At 37.9% G+C, this 19,493-nt stretch overlaps 1 protein-coding gene across 2 annotated transcripts in view; it reads left to right on the top strand.

Moving 5' to 3' along the window:
- Positions 1-5,107: 5,107 nt before the first annotated feature.
- The window catches only part of ttc27 (tetratricopeptide repeat domain 27), a 74,940-nt gene continuing 60,554 nt past the window's right edge, over positions 5,108-19,493 (top strand). The window contains exons 1-5 of one of the 2 annotated variants that reach the window (XM_057344256.1): positions 5,108-5,354; positions 7,188-7,365; positions 9,493-9,622; positions 10,949-11,089; positions 13,966-14,068. In XM_057344256.1, the coding sequence (XP_057200239.1) occupies positions 9,512-9,622; positions 10,949-11,089; positions 13,966-14,068 (355 nt within the window). In that variant the 5' untranslated portion in view covers positions 5,108-5,354; positions 7,188-7,365; positions 9,493-9,511. Of the gene's footprint in view, positions 5,355-5,639; positions 5,869-7,187; positions 7,366-9,492; positions 9,623-10,948; positions 11,090-13,965; positions 14,069-19,493 lie in introns of those variants that run through there. The other variant, XM_057344257.1, reaches the window with a different exon arrangement.

Genomic DNA, 19,493 nt, shown 5'->3' with positions numbered 1-19,493 from the left:
ACAGCTTTCAGTGAAACTAAAACTAATATTAACAGTATTCATTTTTCAGCAGAGAGAGTTTGGCAGCGCATGGATGGTCTCTTTCAGTCTACCAGGAGCTCTTTTCCTTTAATCTGTGTGCGTGTTAGAAGCTATTTTCTCCCTCGCCTCTCTCCTGCACCTCCCTGGGGTGGCGTGTTTGTGTTGAGGACAGCTCTCTGCACCCCGCAGGTGTTGGCTCTGTTTTGTCGGACTGGCGGCATGCGTCCCTTTGTTCCACAAACAAGCCGCAACAGTCAATACTGCAAATGCGAGACCTTGAAAAATGACTTCAATCATTTGAGAGCTGCTGTCCAGTTGACAGTTTGGTAAATTAGACTCCAGTGGCCGCTGAGATAAATCACTCGGATCCTTTTGGATACTATTTTATGAGTCCAGCAGCTTCTCTAAAGGCTGAGCCCAACTATTGCTAAACATTGATGCAGAGCTTAAAAATTAAGATATAATGAAAGAACTACATTTTTACGTTTGGATGTGTTGCCCCTATTAGAAAAATCTCCATCATCTCTCAATTGTTTCTTCTAGACATTGAGATTGAATGGAGAGCAAAACCTAAACTTTTGTTTCAAGGGATAATGCACCCAAAAATGATCTCAGATTGACTCCCATAGTATTTCTTTTTCCTACAATGGCTGCAACTGGGGGATGAGATCTGTTTGGTTACTGAAATTCTTCCAGATATCTTCCTTTGTGTTCAGCAGTACTAAGAAATTTAAAGAAAGTTTCGCTTTGATATTTGTAAAAAATGTTTATCTCTGTAAATGTAAACGTACAAGATTTTGCCTTTTTATCATCTGTCAGGCAATGTTTGCTTACCCAAAGAACCATTTAGTCAAAGGTTCCTAAAAAAGACTACATTTTTATGGTAGCTTCAATAGTCTAAAAAATCATTTTTGTGAAATGGAAGCTTTCTACACGTTAAATGTTCATATAGCACAAATGGTTCTTTATTTCTTTATTTTGCCATTGCTTACACCACTAATCATGTAGCTCAAGAGGAAGGAGGCAGATGGATGTTCTGGCAATGAGAAATAATGAGCTATCTGTTTTCAGCGATAAAAGACTGAGCTTCACTTTCGCCTCTGCAAGGCAGTTGAATCATTTGGGTTGCTTTTCTCTTGAGTTTAATATGAAGCTTAGTCACTTAGTCTCCAGGAGCTGTGGATAGTACGTTGAGCCCTCCATGAGTTAATTTGAGGGAGTTGAGGGTACGAGGTCGTCACCGCTGACCTTTGTTGTGACTGATGTGAGACACTACTACTGTTGCTTCTGTCTATATCTATTCTGGTGTAATGTGGCTTAGAGTCGAAACACAATTGCAATAGAAAAAATGTTGTTTATGATGCTACAGGCCAAAACATAATCTTTAAGAAACCCCTTTTGTATATTTATTGACAATTTGAGCTCATTCTCATTTGTCCAAGATCTTTTTGTATTAGAACCAAGGAAGTCCACATTGCATTCTGGGTCCTGCAGCCAGACATTTCTCTAGGTTAATGAGTGTTACAATACAGCCATATCTGGGCTCTGTAATTACCTTTCCTCCCCGCATGAGAGAGAAAGCCATTGAAAAAAGCTACTGAACGTAATTAAGTGGAATTGACAAATTGAAGTCCACTGTGTTGAAATCAGCAGGAAAAAAACAGCTTGCTCCAACACAAGAAACACGCATTAAGTCATATAACGGCATGTCCGTGTATGTGTTTCCAAACTAAATGGATTAATTTGACCTTTGCTTAATGTGACGTGTTATGTCATGGGTCGCCGTTTTTGTTGTGGTCATTTTGATAACCACGTCCAACAGGACACATCATTCTGCATTTGAGAATGTGAATATATTTTTGACCAGTCCTGCTTCTGCTATCTGTGACTTCTTCCAATACACACACACACAAACGCACGTTACACGCTGACAGAGCTTCCGGACTCCAGCGACCTGCTGCCACTCAGCGTAATCAAGACGGATCATCTGCTTGATTTTTATAAAGAGAATGACCTTCTACCACTGCTAGAAGCAACAGAGGATCAGAGACAGACACGCGAGTTTCAGGGGTCAACAGACCCCTCAGGTTCCTTTATGTTAACAGTTCTTTGGTGTAGACAGATATAGTTGTCATTAGCATTCGGAGGATAACGCTCACAGTGCCTGAGTTGTGAAATGTATTAAACAATAAAATTCCTTAATGGAAAAGGGTGAAATATTTCAATTATTGAATGAATATAACTTTCTCTTTTGAAGGAATGTGTCTGCTAAATGTATAAAGTAAATGACTAAATTGTGTTCAACAGAACAACAAAATTTATATAGGTCTGGAACAGCTTGAGAGTGCGTAAATGATGACAGAATTTTCATTTTTGGGTGAACTATTCCTTTAACTGTTACAACTAAGTTACCAAAGTCTGTTTAATATCTATCATCTTTGATATTACTCCAAACATTGTGGGGCGGTTTCCCGGACAGGGCTTAAACCTAGTCCCAGACTAATTTAAATGTTAGCGGTGTCTTAAGGTGTGTACAGACCCGCATTTTTTTGGTTAATCGCACACGTTTATCGCCAGCATTTTTCGAGGCGTTTTTCGGCGTTCATACCCAAACGATTTTCACTGGCGATGAGCCGAGGGAACCTGCAAATTCACTCCCTGACATAGATGGCGCTTAATGAAAAACACCCTGGTACACAAGGTGGCGCTGCGCAACTTTATGCGTTCTGACACTCGCTCGTCACACAGAAGAAGAATTCATCTTGGTTCCTCTTCGTCAATGTGTGCTCGGCAAGACCGAGTCGTGTTTTACTGTAACTTCAGCAGCTCCAGGCACGTGAACAAAAGCGCCAATCTCATTGGAAGGCCAGTTTTTAAAAGGATCCCTGGGTATAGAGCGATGTATGGCTTAATATATGAACAATGGCATTGACTTTATAATTGTGAAATAAAAAAAACGGTGTAACTGTCACAGTATTCATAAACTTTGAAAAAAAATTCTTACTTGGAGGCCGCCATTTTTTTGCGTCAGAATCCGTGATGTCAAATGGTTGCGACCTAAACCTGTTCTCTTTCGCAACAGCGAAGCACACACGTTTTCCATATATAACAGTAAAATATGACACGTAACATAAGATCAGATTTACGAACACACAGGGACAGTAGGTGGCGGTATGTCCTCTTGACACAAGCCAGCCTGCCAGCCATAAAAGAAGAACGCGTTCAGTATTAGACGTCTGTTCAAGGTGAGCGTGCGTTAAATCATAGCTTTAAACTACCGCCTTTGAGACATTTAAGACTATTTAAGACATCAGCATCCACCATAATCGTATACTTTATACATTATGAGAATATACTGATAAACACAATAATAATGCTTGCGGTTTGGCTATTTATTCTGTATTAGAGCACACGTGAATATTAGCCCCCGTCATCTAATGACCGAGGGCGACAATAACGTTAGGCTACTGATGTTGATAAATCAACATCAAAAAGTCAAAATCTGGATAAAATGCATTGTATAATGGCTAAAACATCCTGTATATGATAAATTCGAAATGATTTTGGTTATTAATATGCATGTTTGTGTTGTTTCTGACAATATTAAAATGTAGGAAAATACACCAAATAGCGTCTTTATTTTCTTTCTTCTTTTAGCATTATATGGAAGGTGGAGCGACAACAGTAAAGGACGAGAGAGAACCAGGCCTGGACTTTACGTTATGTTGTATTATGTGACCGGCAGTCGACCGTGAGGGAGCTGCCGGCATTTTACTTTCGTTTTGTTGTTTGTTTATTTTATTAAAGTTTTGTTGTTCAACGTTCGCCGGTTCCCTCCTCCTTCTTCCTTGCTGTGAACATTGTTATATATATATATTATCCTACAGAACCTTATATTTACTGAAGAATTGATTAGTGTGTCGGTGTTTAGTTTGGCTGCCTAGCTGTGCGTGCAACCAGTTTACGTCATCGAAAAAGAATATGGCGGCCTCTTTAGGTTAAAATGAGTATTACATTTAGGGTTTTTTTAAGAACTGAAAATATTTGATGTGTTTCTAACGACAAATGCTAGTAGTGTAAGGCTATTACAACACATTAAGCCATACATCTCTATATACACCGGGTTCCCTTTAACACGGCACGTCAAACCAAAAAAACGAGCCCGAGGCGTTTAAAAAAAAAATGACGCTTTTACGCCTGGTGTTTTCCGCGTCGGTGTGCACTCACATTGGCGCCCTTTGTTTAGTCACAACGCGTTAAACGTCGACGATAAACGCGCGCGGTTATCGTCTCGTGTGGCCGGGCCCTTAATCGAAAACAACTTGCACTGACATATCTTAAATCAGTGTGATTGTTTTGTCTCAAGATGCCCACCTGTAATGTTTTTTTTTGTAAAGTATGTTTTTAAGAACTACTTAAATATCCCAATTTAACCAAGACAGTCCTGTTTTAAACTAATCCCTGTCCGGGAAACCGCCCCCGTGTGCTTTAGAAATCCTACAAACGTTTATATAACCATGGGAAATAATCAATCATCTTTGGTTTAAATTACAAATTCAGTTCAACAGATACGTGCTCTATGGAAGAACTATGGTAAAATGTCATAAGGGGTATATGTGTAAAATATGTAAATTACATTTTTAAGATTTACTAGAATTTGCACAAAAAGATGTATATTACAATCATATTTACCTGGCCCGCCTTAACATTTCAAATAAATAGAGAGACTTTAAGAACTGTGTGCTTTAAATGCACGTCCTGAGACGCCACATCTTTGAAAGTCCAAAACGCTGCTACATTCAATACAAAAGTAATTCCTGCCGCTCATAATGACAAATTGACGTCTAATAAAGCGATTTGATCGGTCTATCCAAGAAACTTAATGTTATTTATAATCGGCAATCTACAGCCACAGGCAGTCGGTTTATGCACGCGATAGGTATATTACATCGTGTATATGACATATTAGGATTTATCCCTATACTGTTTTGTCAGAACAAACGAAACGTTTGGTAAAATATGGACGCTCCCTTAGCGGCGCTGCCTCATTAGGTTTCCCATAATGCAGTGCGCTCCTGTCATGGCCGCTTACTGATGACACTTACAGCACATGGGCAGAAATTAAACGCATCAGCGATTACTGAACGACAGCCACCGGCACCACAGCGAGGCACGCGAGCCCTTCACATTTCACAGCCGCAGCGACTCCCGAGAGACGTGACAACCGTTTTCTTTTATTTACTGTGGGTTGACGATGATGATGCTGTAGGTGGAAGCGGCTGTTTTGGGCGGACTGAGTCCGAACTGGAAACAGAGCGGCATCAGCATCACAGGTAAGATATGAGCAACACCGAAGCCGACAGACGTGAGGAGAAGCGTAGGTTAAAGATGTCAGATGTGCTTTTGAAATGTTTAATGTGTAAAATTATAATCGTGGTGACGATTATTTTGGCTGATGTTCATTGTTTTATCCAGTTGCGCCTGACAAACACGGGGTTTTGATGTGTCGTGAGCTGTCTCGAGCTCTCCGGGTTTGATGTGAGTGCATTGTGCGCTAGATGATCTTTATTTGATCTCAGCAGTTACACACTCTCACGTGGCTTCAATGTGCCGCAAGAGTGTTGACATCTCTCCGCCCCGCACCGATCCACGGATTAATTCAACAACGTCCAAATGGACGTGAATTTCCGCTGACAGTGAACCGAGCGGCTTTTGATAGCCTTCAGACATCCTAACTGCCTTATTTATGTGATCTGCTTGTGTAAGGAGTGTCATTGTGGGCATTTTGGCGCATCGGACAGCTGCCCGGGTGAGACGCGCGTGTAACGTTATACTGTTGACGTACAGGTGAGCATATGCGGTAGTGTGTTTCAGTGCGTCGTTACACGCAGAACAAAGCGTGGCTATCCTGTCCACCCCGCGTGCATGCACGTTCATGTTTGTTAAGGACAGTTCACGACTGTGCGCTTGTTTAGGAGGCGTTCACACGGGATAACAACGAGACGCAACGAAATGGAAAAACCGCGCGGTTTAACTACTTTTAATTTGACTTAAAACTTGAGACTTAAAACGCAACGCGAGTTGTGTACGCGTCCGGTGCGCATATCAGTGGTGCGCGCGCGGGACACTTGCACCTTTCTCGCTAGTGATGCGTAGCGGTAGTATTGTTTTGGAGAATTACCCTTATACATGCAAATGTTATAGGATAAATGTATGTTTCATGCCTCTAGTGTGCTTGTTAGTGGCTTGGTAAATAGCGGTGCATTTGCAGACATGCTGTTATGCATTTCTTTCCATCCATCCATCCATCCATCTCTCCTCCTCTCTCCATCAATCTTTCTCTCACGAACATCAACCTGAGAAGTGATTAATGTGTAATTCACAAACGTGTTGATCTGATCTTCAGCTATTAACGTCTGTCCTCATTCAGTCACAATTATTCAAGCCAGTATCTCCTCAGAAGAGATTAACGACCCAGAGCTTGCTGGAAGCAAAGTGTTCTTCTAGAATAGTGCAGCTTTCTTCACTCACATCAGAGGTGGCACCATTTTGTATCTGCAAAGTGATGCAACTATTTCAAGATCTAAACTGAATCAACTTTAATAAGATTCTCTTAATTCACTGCAGATCCTAATTTAGCCTCATGAATTCATTATTGTCAGTAATTGTAGGAAAGAGAAAAGTTTGCTTTGATGTTTTGTTAAATATATTATTAATCAGCTTGTGTGGTTTGTCTTTAGGGAGCCAACAGCACAAAGCCTTACACACCTTGATTATTGCTGTAAATATGTAAAGTAAAAATATTTTTACCATCTCCCTCAGGATGGTTATTTGTGTAAAATGAAGCATTTAAAGTCACTGTTTATACATTCCATGTGGTCATACTAAAATTTCTTTCTTTTTCTTTCTTTCTTTCTTTCTTTCTTTCTTTCTTTCTTTCTTTCTTTCTTTCTTTCCATGGTATTTTCTCTTTGTGTCTCTGCAGTCATAAAGCCAGTATCACAGTTTTAATGAGATGTTTACTTGAGAACAGAATGTTCTGCTCTCTTTCACTTTTAAAGTATGAAAATAAGCTGACAATCGTGTTTCTCAAGAATTGTGTGCTAGAAAGTGTTAACTTACAGGAACTTTGAATTTTGTCTGGCTTTGTTTCTGTGTGTGTTCAGATGGAGGGCCTTTGCTGGAGCTGGTGTTTGAGGGAGATTTTAAGGCTGTCCTCTTCAGCTGTGCGGTGCGTGGGCTGCTGGGAGGACCACCTGAAGAGGGCGACAGTATCGAGACCTGGCTGGAGAGACAGGTGCTCTCTTACCTGATCAACGGCACTGAAGACCAGAGGAATGACAGGTGGGTGTTGTTTCATGGTTTGCATGTTTTTTTTTTGTCCGTGTAATCTTTAATTAAAATCTGAATTTGTTACGATTCTTCTCAAATGACTTTAAAACCCTTGCACAAGAAGAATGGGTCCTGTGTGTGCTTTCTCTCTTGAGCTTTGATGATGTTAGGTGTTTGAAAGTTATTGTTTTGTTGTGGGGAAAAAACACTCAAGTCATGCTAATATTGTGCTGACATGATGGATCATTGCTTTCGTGATGGATCTTTGCCGTCACTTGAAAGTGCTTTGCTGTTCTTGCGCACATCTAGTATTTGACAGTTCTCATACTGAACTGTAGCACTCTGCTTTCCATATACTAAAGTAAACAGGAGCATATCAAATTATAATGAGCTGTAATAAATAACAAAACATAAGTTTGTCATTTAACAGCATTAGTGAGTTTTGCTGGAATTATTTGCTAATTGGGATTTGCTTGTATTCATTACACTCCCAATCGCTGCTGGCACATTTTTTTTAAACGTGTGATTTAATTAATTTAATCAAAATCATTAGTATGTAAATGCAAATTAAATTTTGGGAAACTGAAGGTTGTGTTAAACTTCATAATACTGTTTGCATGAGTCACGTTGTTGCCTTAAGATATTCTAAAATATTATAAAAAAATTATCGATAGTAGAGGTATCACTATCAATACACTATTGAAAAAAAAAATATTGCGATAGTTACATGTATCGATATTTTTGCACAGCCCTAGTTAAACTGTAGTAACTATAATGAATCTATGGTTAACTTGTTAATGCAAATACTATAGTTAAACTATGCTTAGTATAGGAAAAATAATGATATGTAGTTAATTTTCATAAGGGCTTTTATTGAGATTTCAGCAGATCACGCAACGTGTGTACTTTTCTGAAAATATGCACACATGAATTGATAAGAGGAATTTTAATTTCAAGTATCCGATTCCTTTTCCTTTCAATTCCGATCCAATTCCTATACTTTCGATTCCGATTGCAAATTGGAATTGATTTTCGATTCCCATCCCTACTTTTAAGATTTATTGTCGTGCAGTATTAAATTACATCATTACATTGTCTTCCTTATTTCTGTCATCTCATTAAAATCAGTTTTTCTTATGGCTGTGGTTTTAAAATGTTTATTTCTCACTGTAAAACTTAATTTCAACATTAAAACTGCTGTAAAAGCCTATTAAAATCACTTGTAACTGCACAATAAATTGAGTTCTTTAACACACTTCTTGTCAACCATAAACAGCTTATGACCAGTTAGGCAAATTAACTTTAATATTTGGCAGAAACATTGTTTATTCTCATTATTTGGTGTACTGTATATTATTGTAGTATTATGTCTGTGATGAAATCATAGAAGCTTAATTTGGGTCTCAAATATTACCCTGACATCACTTCTTCTCGACAAAACTACAACACACATTAGCCAGTAATCTGTTCGGCTGAATGCAGGCGATTTATTGTGTTGGAAATGAAAAAAGATGTCTGCCCCCCATCCCTCTTACAGGCATGAATCTTTTATCCTCTGAGACTGAATTAAAAGATCGTAGCTGTTTTGCTGTGCCTGATGATGTCTCTATATTTCTAAAACTTCCAAACTATACAATGAGATTCATGACTTGTGTCGTTTGTGAGAATACATCAAGGTGCTATAAATCTGAGTGAAGTATGAACGCGTGGATGCACATGTGTGCGGGAATGTGAGGAGGATGTAAATACGACCTTTTGCAATGGCATCTGGGGACTAAACCAACCATAGAGCAGAATTACAATATCAGGTCTTTGTTTCCGTTTAGTGCTGCATTACTACCAAATGTTTCATTTATCTGGGTCTGTACGTTTGCATCCGAGCCGTCCAGAGATGTGAATGTGTAGCCATGTTGAGAAAGCTGATGAATGTGATTGGATCACCCAAGAACAATGTTTAGATGGAATACAATCCGATGAGTCTGTGTTGCTGAGTGCCAATAAATCAGGGCAGAACTGTTGGTTTTTTATTGCGTTCAGTGGTTAATCCTGTTAATGCTAGTCCATTATTCTCAAAGAAAACACAGGTCCTTAATGAGTTCAGCTGTTAAACATGCTAATTTCTTTTTTTCTGTGGTGTAGAGAAACCGTTTTGCTGGCCATGGCTGTTGGGTGTATGAACCTTTTCGCTCAGAGTAATTGGACCGGGCCACCAGTTGAGCTCCAAATCTCTGACTTCTTGCCTGAGGCCTTACTCCAGAGCAACTCGCAGGTAAAGTATCATAATGCATCTGTGATCCAGGGTACGGCCAGTCTGCCAAGAGCATTGTAATGCTGCAATTAACCAATCACAGTCAAGTATTCTAGAAACCTGTGTATTTGTTCATGTTACAGTACGTAGTTTAGTAATGCATCAATAAGTACATTTAAATATACAGAATATAGACAAATGCATCAAAACGACAGGACCCATTCAACAAATCGTTTATTTAATAAAATTATTATAAAATAAAGTAATAATATTAATTAATATTAACATAAATAAAATATAATATAAATAGTTATATTATTACACTAGCCAAACACAAACCGGAAGTTAACCGGGGGTCCGATGAAGCGGTCTACACTGTAGGAACTGTTTTTGTCTGTTTAACATCATGCAATGTTTATTAATGTAAATGGAAGTTGTGATGCAATTGTAATGTGCATGTGACAATATTACATTTATTTTTAATTCTGTCCTTGCCAGTGAAATTTCACAATTATTTGCAACCCCTTTGTTTCTAGGCGTTTTAAGGGTTGAAGGTCACTGTGTATACGTGTGCGCTTTTATTAGTGTTTGTTAACGTCTGCACATTTTCAATGTAAGAGTTTTGAGAATAAGACTATATGTTGGAGTAAAGTCATGCGATGATGTGTAAGTGTGATGGATGGAATGGTAGGAGATGGCGACCCCTAGGCAGGTCAGAGCACGGGATAATGAGTGTGTGTAGACCGCTATAGGGCTGCTAATGAAACCTCTTAGGGCTCCTAATTATGCAGAGGTGTAGAGAACCTTCTCCCTAATGCTCCGCTGCGCCCACGTACATTCCTGGAGACGCTGTGTGTGTGAAACACTTTCTGTCTCGCGCCTTGATTTATCAGCATTGTCTCAGAGAGCACCGGCCCTTTAAATTAGCCTGAGAACAGGACATGTGGGGAGGGAAAGGGGCTGTGATGGATGTACAAGAAGCTGTGTGGGACATTATAAAGGAATGTTAATAAAAATATTAGACTGCAACTAATAATTACCTTATGAAATGCAAAAATGGCGAAAGAACGTTTTAAACAGGATTCACAGATTTAGCAATTGCTGTAGTTGCTGTAGCCAATGTGCTTAGTTAAGAAAGTCCCATGGTACCAGTGGTACCAGTGGTCGCCTCAAATTGCAAATATTCATTAAAAAAACATAACTTCTGGTCACTTTACATATGTGTGATCGTGGCTGGATGTTATGGGAATTTTTGTGTTATTGCAATTATGCCCTCGCAAATATAACATGGCTGCAGACAGTATAAGATTATTTAAATTCTCTGCTATCTTCTATGTTCGTTTCTAGCCCACATCCCTGAACACGGCTGTGTTATCCAGTCTTCAGTTGGATGGAGAGTGTGTCTACAGTCTGGTGTCCAACCCCATCCTTCTTCTGCTGACCAGAGTCATACTCGTCCACTGTGGGGCCAAACTGGAGAGCCTTCAGGTGACTTTCACAGTCGCTTTATTCATTACTGCTGGTATGCAGTGAAATTTGCCTTGGTTGTGACTAAAACAATGCAATAACAGCGCAGTGCAAAAAAAAAGTCATGATATCAGTGTTGCCAGGTTGGGTGGACAATTTCCAGCCCAAAGGCTCAATAAAACCTGCCCACTCCAACAAAAACCAGCCCAAATTTGAACTGCCAAAATAATGTGATAGAAATGTATTGCAATGTCAATCAACGATGATAATGACCATTTTATCTCCTTAAAACGAACTATGACAAGATTAAAAAATATCATTAAACCAGGAAAACGGGTCAAAAGGATCAAACATAGCATTAAAAAGAGTTAGAAAATATGACTAATATGTCCAGAAACCACTTCAAAGCGACAATCAAGAAATTAACCAATGACTTTAACCCTCAAAAAACACATTTTGTGCAAAAAGTGCCCACTATAATTAATCGGATCCGGAACGCTGAGTAGGCATTTTCCACTCGTTCATGAACTTCATTCACACACCACGGCAGCCAAAAATGTGCAATTCATTGATACATACAACAGAACAAAAAAAGAACAGCAGAAACAATAATGCGCTTACCTTTGAGGGTTGCCTTAACATCAGACAGAACTACAGTACTTCTTTCGTGAAGTATATATTGCAGAACATATAATGCAAAATTTAACAAGTCCAGCAGCTTTCAAGGATGAGTATGATGAACAGAATATTCATTTTTATTAAATCATTCAACTGCTGTGAATTCAGTTATAGTTATATTTACAAAGTATTCAAGTCGTCTGTCACCACTTGTGTAATCCACGTTGTGAGATTTGAGTTACTCTCCCTACTGTGCAACATATATTTCGCTTCAATATACAAAATCTGGTCCTTTATCGTGCCAAAACCCCGTCACTCACGAGCCATCGCATGATCTCAACTGTAGATTGATTGACAGGTGAGGTCTCCCTGTCCCAGACCTGATTGGTTAAACTGAACCAATAAGGGTTGTGTTAAGGAATAATGTGTTTATGATTGGACTACACTATTTTCGAACGTTTTGAAATAACTTGATTAATCAAAAGCAAAGAAAAGGCAAGCTGCTTGGGCGGGTTTTTAATTTCATAAGCAGCCCAAATTTTGTCCACCCGCCCAATGCATTTTTCTCTGGTCTAACCCGTTCAAAAGAAGCCCAAGTGGGCGGGAACCCTTCCCGCCCAATCTGGCAACACTGCATGATATGTAGGTGATAATACAATACTACAAGATGCCCCAAAAGGATTTGGACACTAAAAAATGCAGTGGAAAAAATTAAGAGACCATTGCAAATTTTCATTTAATTGGCATTGCTAGATGTATTGTGGCCATTTCGGTCCAGTTTCAACCAAATCAAACATCAGGGGTGACAAAGTCATCCAACAGCAATGTGAAAGACTGACAGCATGACAAGACACATGAACACTGTGATAAAAATGGAGGTTATCACATAAAAAATAATTTTTGAACTTTTTATAAATACATGTACAAACATGACTGTTGCTTAAAAGTGAATATGAACTTTTTTCTTTGCAGCATTTGAGGTCTGAAAAAAACAGAGCATCTTTTCTGTTATATTCTGTTTCTCCAGTTTTCATTTTCTACAAATAAATGCAAATAGAAACAATATTTTTATTTGAAGTTTGGGGAAAATATTGTTAGTAGTTCACAGACTGAAACAAAAATTATAGTTTTATCTAAACACATACCTATAAATAGTAAATTCAGAAAAACTAAATTGAATATATCTGAAAATAAATTTTAAATGGTCTTTTAATTTTTTTCTGCGGCTGTATATTTCATTAAATAACCAAATATTAAACCATTCATTTCCAATATACCAGTTGCAAACTTCCAGCAATTAAAAAGTTATTAAAAGAACATCAACTGTCCAAACAGAAAACTGTCTTTTGTGTAATAACGTTGAACTTTTTAATGAAAGCGGGTGGGGTTGGGGCCAGTTACTCGATACAGCACTTTGTGTGTGTTGGTAATGAGACATTTCTCTTTAATTTCTCACTCATATGTCTAAGATCATTATTCTGTGCTCCCATGTGCATTACTGGGAGAGAAAATGTAGAATAATTACAAAGCTGTCAAAACTAGGAGTTAATTTATGGCTGTGGTTTTCTTTCCGGCCGCTGTACGTGTGTGCGTGCGATAACTTTCACCGCAGCGGATCATTAGAATGGATCTGGTCTGTGCTGATGTTTGTGTATTCAGACTTGAACATTAATCCATATTCATGTGTTATTTGACCTCCCCTCCAAAACAAACTGTGTGTGTGTTTTTATTATTACTGACAATTAGTTAACAAATTCTCCATTCTCATTACAAAAAACCCACCCACTGGCTTATACAGAGCTCCAGATAAAAGGTAACGCGTGTATCATAAAAATGAGGAAAATAAAGCATTATTTGTAAGGATTCTCTTTTTTTATTTCTTTCTCCTCGCAGTCTCCTACAATATCTATCTGTGTTTGAAGCCATTACACGTGTAATATAAAACCCTCATGTTTTTCTACGCATCTCTCCTTCTGTGAATATTTATGCTTGTAGACGAGCATTACTAATGCATTTATATATTTATTCTCATACCACTGTGAGCACCGGGATAAAAATGTTTCCGCTACGATTAGTTAAAGGCACATGAAGTGTGTCAGACGTCTTAACTCGTGTCGAATCCTGGAACATTATTAGTGTGCTAAGACAACTACAAATTCACATTTATAGCATCTGCAAACATATGGAACATAATTTACAAATATACATAAGGAAACCCTTTCAGAATGAATGTATAGAATATAAATACTGTCTACCTGTCTCTCTCTCTGTGTAAATAGTTGCTGCCCTGGTGGACGCTGAGATATGTTACTCTACATCAACAGATACTAGAGGAAAGATCTCCAGAGCTCCTGAACCTGGCGCTCAGCTGCATAGAGAAAGGCAAAAACACACACACACACACACACACACTTGTGTTGTCTTTTTACCTGACACAATAACACTTAGATTTGCTTTTTCTGAAAGGAATGGAGCACAGAACTGGAAATAAAAATCCTGTTTATATTATCAAAGACAATTTTTTAGCTAAACGGATGAACAATGCAACGCACACCAACCATCACATTTGAGGTTAAATGAAGAAGTGACATCAGTGTGAATTGTGCAGCTTTAAACTGATAAAGATGTTACTGGACCTCTGTATTAACTTCATTCTCTGGGATTCTCTGTAATGTTTAACCCGATTAACCTCAGATTGGGACGGTAATCATATTTTTTAATCTGACTAAACTGGAACCACAGGCGTCTGTAACGAGATTTAAAATCCCAGCGCAGGTTTGAATTTCCTCACTGCTCAGATCCTAATTTCACTTTGACTGCTGAAGACACACGTCAGCGCGAGACGCTTTTTAGCGGAGAGACTCTGCTGTCCGTTCTTATTGAGCAGGCAGTCACAACTGATGTCAACTGTTAGAGGTTGGAGGTAGCGTGAAGATGTGTGTGCTTTTGGTACTGTCAGTTTAAGATGATGATGTCAGCAGTATATGTGTGAAACGTCAAAGGTGGTATAGCTCTGAGGTTTAACAGGGCCTGTGATTTGCAGACTCGGTGTATTTGTGAGCTGTGTTGGGTGTTCAGGGTTCGTACAGGGCGTTTGAAGTACTTGAAATACTTCAATTTGCTTTTTTAAATTAAAGTCTTGGAAAACCCTTGAAAACAAGCAGAGGTACTTGAAAATTGCTGAAATGACTGAAAGCAATATAATAGGGCTGTCACGATTATGAAATTTGGCTGACGATTAATTGTCTAATAAATCATTGCGATTATGACGATTAATTGTCTGTTTTAGAGCTTTGACTTTTAATTCTCATACATTTTTATTCAGCTTTGAAACGACCATATTGTTCTGAATATAAAGACTATGTTCTTTTTCTTGGAAATACATAGGAAAAAATTGGGTCATATATTTAAGGTTTAGGCTTTTACCTGTCAATAACCACCAAATACTTGTAAATTAAGTAAATTGATCAGGTGTGAATTGAAGCCACCATTAAAATACTATCAGTCATAGAAAAGCTTCTAGTCTGTTTTTTCTCACTTGCAAGACTACAATAAAAGTTTACTTCTATGTTAATGAGATTTTGGTAGACTGGTTTTCACACTGAAATAATATTAAATTGTACTGCAGGTTATTTTTATGGTATATGCTTGAGTTTTTTTTTAAGTGATTGTGTTGTGGTGGTACATTTTACCAGTATTACCATACTTTAGTTACAATATATACAATAAAATATGCAATATGCAGATGCACTACAGCTCCCCCTAGTGTCTTCTATAGAGATGTGCAATATTTGCGATGATCTGAAACCATCGCGATGAGGTCAAACAATCGCGATGAGATGATTATTTAATAATCGTGACAGCCCTACAATATAAATGAAATTACAAAATAACTTCAGTGTTTAATCGTTTGAATAAATTCACAAATATTTGTGCAAACTGATCAGTACTGTGAGAGCACAGCTTTTGAATTGCTCTCGCGTTAGTTTGATGTCACATGAAGATTGTTCTGCGCAGCATTACATTAAACATTCAAATAACTATAATAATTTATTATGACAAAATTTTAGTGTCAACTAAGGTGACCTTAGACTTTATCAATTCCCTGTTCAATCTGAAAATTTATCTAATTTCTAACGTTACCTCAGCTGACAGTCATTGCATACTTCATGTACCACATTTTATTTGTACAGTTTTGTTTCAATAGTATATATACATACACCTTTACCTTTTTTTAGAATTTAAAGATTAAAAAATAATTTCTGATCTTCTATAACTGAGATCTCTAATTGTAGTCCTTGAAAAAAATGTGCTTTAAGTCCTTGAGAGTCCTGGAATTTCAGTATACAATGTCTGTATGAACCCTGGCTTTTGTTGTCTTCTGCAGACCAGATGTCTTCACAATGATTGTAAGACCCTGAAATATTCACCATCATTATGGGTGAAAACGGCTTAGAAACATATTCATAGTTTTAAATATCAAGTCAAATTGAAACAGGTTTTTATAAAGGGTATGGTAAAGTAAGGTAAAGCTTAAAAGCAAATGCATGTTCCCAACATGATATAAAATAAATCTGTCTGTGTGTGATTGAGTGCGGTTTCGAAGGTGTGGGTGTGTAATGTGGCATGTGTCTCACCTGTGATCGCATCATTGGTTTTGGCGTTGAGAAAATAGAAGAGAAACTGTGAGAATAGGTGAAGGGATCCAGAGCTACTGTCTCGCAAGTTTAGAAAATCTAAATCCTCCAGCTCTATTTTGTTCTATTTACAGAATTCAAACCTGAAATGCTTTTGTGTTTTTTCCCTTGTTATTAAAAAAGAAATCGCCTACAGTATGTTGTCTAAACCACTGTTGTAATATTTTTAGTTTTTGAAGACATCATCAGAATGGAGAATCTGATTTTATGAATCTATACGTATTACAAGTATGCATTAAAGTGACTTTATTATGAAGATTTTATTTTGGATTTATTGTGCCAATTTTGGGATATTTCATTTTCATTGCGTATTTATTTATTTACTTTGGATTTGAGCCTTGATGGGCTCATAATTTACTTTTAAAAAGAACAAATATGGACCAAAATGGAAGAATTTGGTTCTTTAGAAACAGGATTTCACAGTGTTGGAAATGATGTACATCACATCTGTTAACACAAGATGACAGCACTGTATTAAACAGACCACCACTTACAAAGTTTATACAGAACTGTATGAACTATGTTTATACATGTTTACATGTATATTTAAATACAGTAAAGAAACAGTGTAAGGAAGGGTCTCGGGGGAGTTTTGTTTAGGATATGTACCTGTAATACTGTAGTTTTCTTTGAAGTACCATGTAAATGCCTTGGCATTTTAATATGACGATCATTCAGTGCTCATGTCGTCATGTTTTTGTATGTCATGGTACAACCACAAAGCTTACCTGAAAGATATTACAAGAATTAAATGTTCTATTACTCTGATGTCTTCCAGCACCCGAAACTCTGCGCTGCTCTGTTTGTGTATACGAGAAGAAAACACTGAAGAATCTCAAATGCGAACAATCCAGCATCTTGATGCAATTAATCGGTCTTAACCTCAAACACCAAGCAGCGCTTTCCTGTTAATACTTTGTGTGCAGTGAAGCAGGGATTTCATTGCAGACGTCCTTGAAATGATGTCAGAGGAAAGAGTCAAAGATTGCATTGCTTTTGTGGCAGGATATGGAGTCATTTCTCTGAAGATTTTAGTTATGTTAATGGGGATTCGCCAGGGAACCGTGCGCCCAATGATGAGCTCTGCAGCAAAACAGCCTTTTAATTGGGTTCCTGTGCCTCTGGAATGAGTTTCCTGCGCTGCCTTTTAATCAGACATGCATCAGCTACGCCCCGATATAGATAATCAGTATAGATGTTGAGAAGTGATATTTACAAGAGGATGGAGGCGATAATTCTGCTTTAATTCTCTCTCTCTCTCTGTTGGTCTCTTGTTGAGTGGATCTGCTTCAAGCTGCTTCTCTCACGGCACGCTAGGATTTGTTTGCCGTATGATGTTGTATTTGTGAAGCTGGCATAACACATTGCTAGGGTGGCATGTCAGCTCCGGTATTGACTGCCAAAAGCTATCCAGTGTCCTTCACAGAGAATTGTGGGGATTGTAGAGGGTCGCCAGGGATTCACTTCACATGACACGCACACTGCTTGGCCTCGGAGGGGTTTTAGAACCTTTTAAATGGAAATAATGGTTAACCCAGTGGGCATGTGCTTCCCTTATGCAAGTTAAGGAAAAAAATACATTTTTTGAAAGAGAGAATATTTGCTGGTGTTAGCGAGACCATAGGCTAGTGTTTTTTAAAGAATACAATTTGATGGACTTCTTGAGGAGAAACTTTAATAAAAACATAATTGAAAGATAATGAGTGTCTGAATTTAAATAATAAAAATCTTTATTTTAAACTCTGTGATTTTCGTTATTAAACTAAACAGTAAAAACTAAATGTACAAAGTTCAGTTTGACTTTGAAGGTTTTTGACAGAAACCACTTAATTCGACAGTTCACCCAACATTCTGTCATGAATTACACTCTTGTTGTTCCAGACCTGTATAAATTTCTTTGTTTGGTTGAACACAGAGAAAGATATTTGGACGAATGCTTGTAACCAAACCAGTTCTTGGACTGCATTGACTACCATAGGTATATGACAATGGTAGTAAAAAGTGCCCCAGAACTGTTTGCTATCCTACATTCCTATCATCTTTTGTGTTCAACAGAACCAAAACAATTCTAAAGTAATGTTGCCTGCTGTGGTAGTCATTGGGTCCAAGAACTGTTTGGTTACAAGCATTCTTCCAAATATCTTTCTCTGTGTTCACCAGAACAAAGACGTTTATACAGATTTGCAACAACTCGAAGGTGAGTAAATGATGACAGATTTTAAATGTTTTGGGTGAACCTTTAGAAAATAAAATTTAGACATTTTCATTCAACAGTGTTATGATTGTTTTTTTCTAGTTTGTGTGCGTGCGGGATGGAAAGCAGCAGTTTTAAGAAAAAACGGTTTTGTTATAAGACATAATCCAGGACTGTTTTAAATTAGCAGCTCATCGATGCTAAATAACTAAAGTTGTAAAATTAGGATTGACTATCTGCTAGCACTTCATGGTTTATTAAAACTGTGAAGCAGTGTTGATCGATCGGAAAGAATAAACAATGTCTAATATGACTCGTAAACCAAATGAATTCCTGTCTGGGTATCTAAAGATGATCTGTAGCTTTGCTTTGCTCTTGGGTAAGGGTTTATATTTCGTTCACATTACAATGCTGCTCTTTATACTGTTATGTCAGTTTTTTCATTGTGTTGAATTATAATACTTTATTCATGCTAATAATATGTTTGAGCTAGATGGATAAGCTTTTGCTGTATTGAAGCAATTGTAGTTGTTCTGTTGTTGCTAAACACACCGTTACCTCACTTTTTTGCCCTTCGTGCACACACACATACACAAACACACAAACAGTGTTTTGGCCTATGGGCAACAATTTGCTGCAGGAATGGCTACATCTAAACAATCCACACAGCTGCCGCTCAAATCCTCTGGACTGTTAAATTCATTGCTCAAACCGCTATATACAGGTTTGCTTTTCTTTAATCTGACTGCTGGAGCTGCGTGAAAGGAAAAACATGAGATGGAGCCTCTACTGTATATTCGACTTGGCGATTACTTTACAAAGCTGACCAGCAAAAAACAGTATTATGGAATGAGCCTATGAAGCCAGAGGTCTTATTTAGTTATTAGTTGAAAAAGAACCACTTTATACAGTAAAA

Source organism: Triplophysa rosa, linkage group LG10 (genome assembly GCF_024868665.1).
Source record: "Triplophysa rosa linkage group LG10, Trosa_1v2, whole genome shotgun sequence".
NCBI classification, from domain to species: Eukaryota; Metazoa; Chordata; class Actinopteri; order Cypriniformes; family Nemacheilidae; genus Triplophysa; species Triplophysa rosa.
Note: the sequence above shows the minus strand (reverse complement) of the source record. Positions and strands in the feature narration are given on the sequence as shown.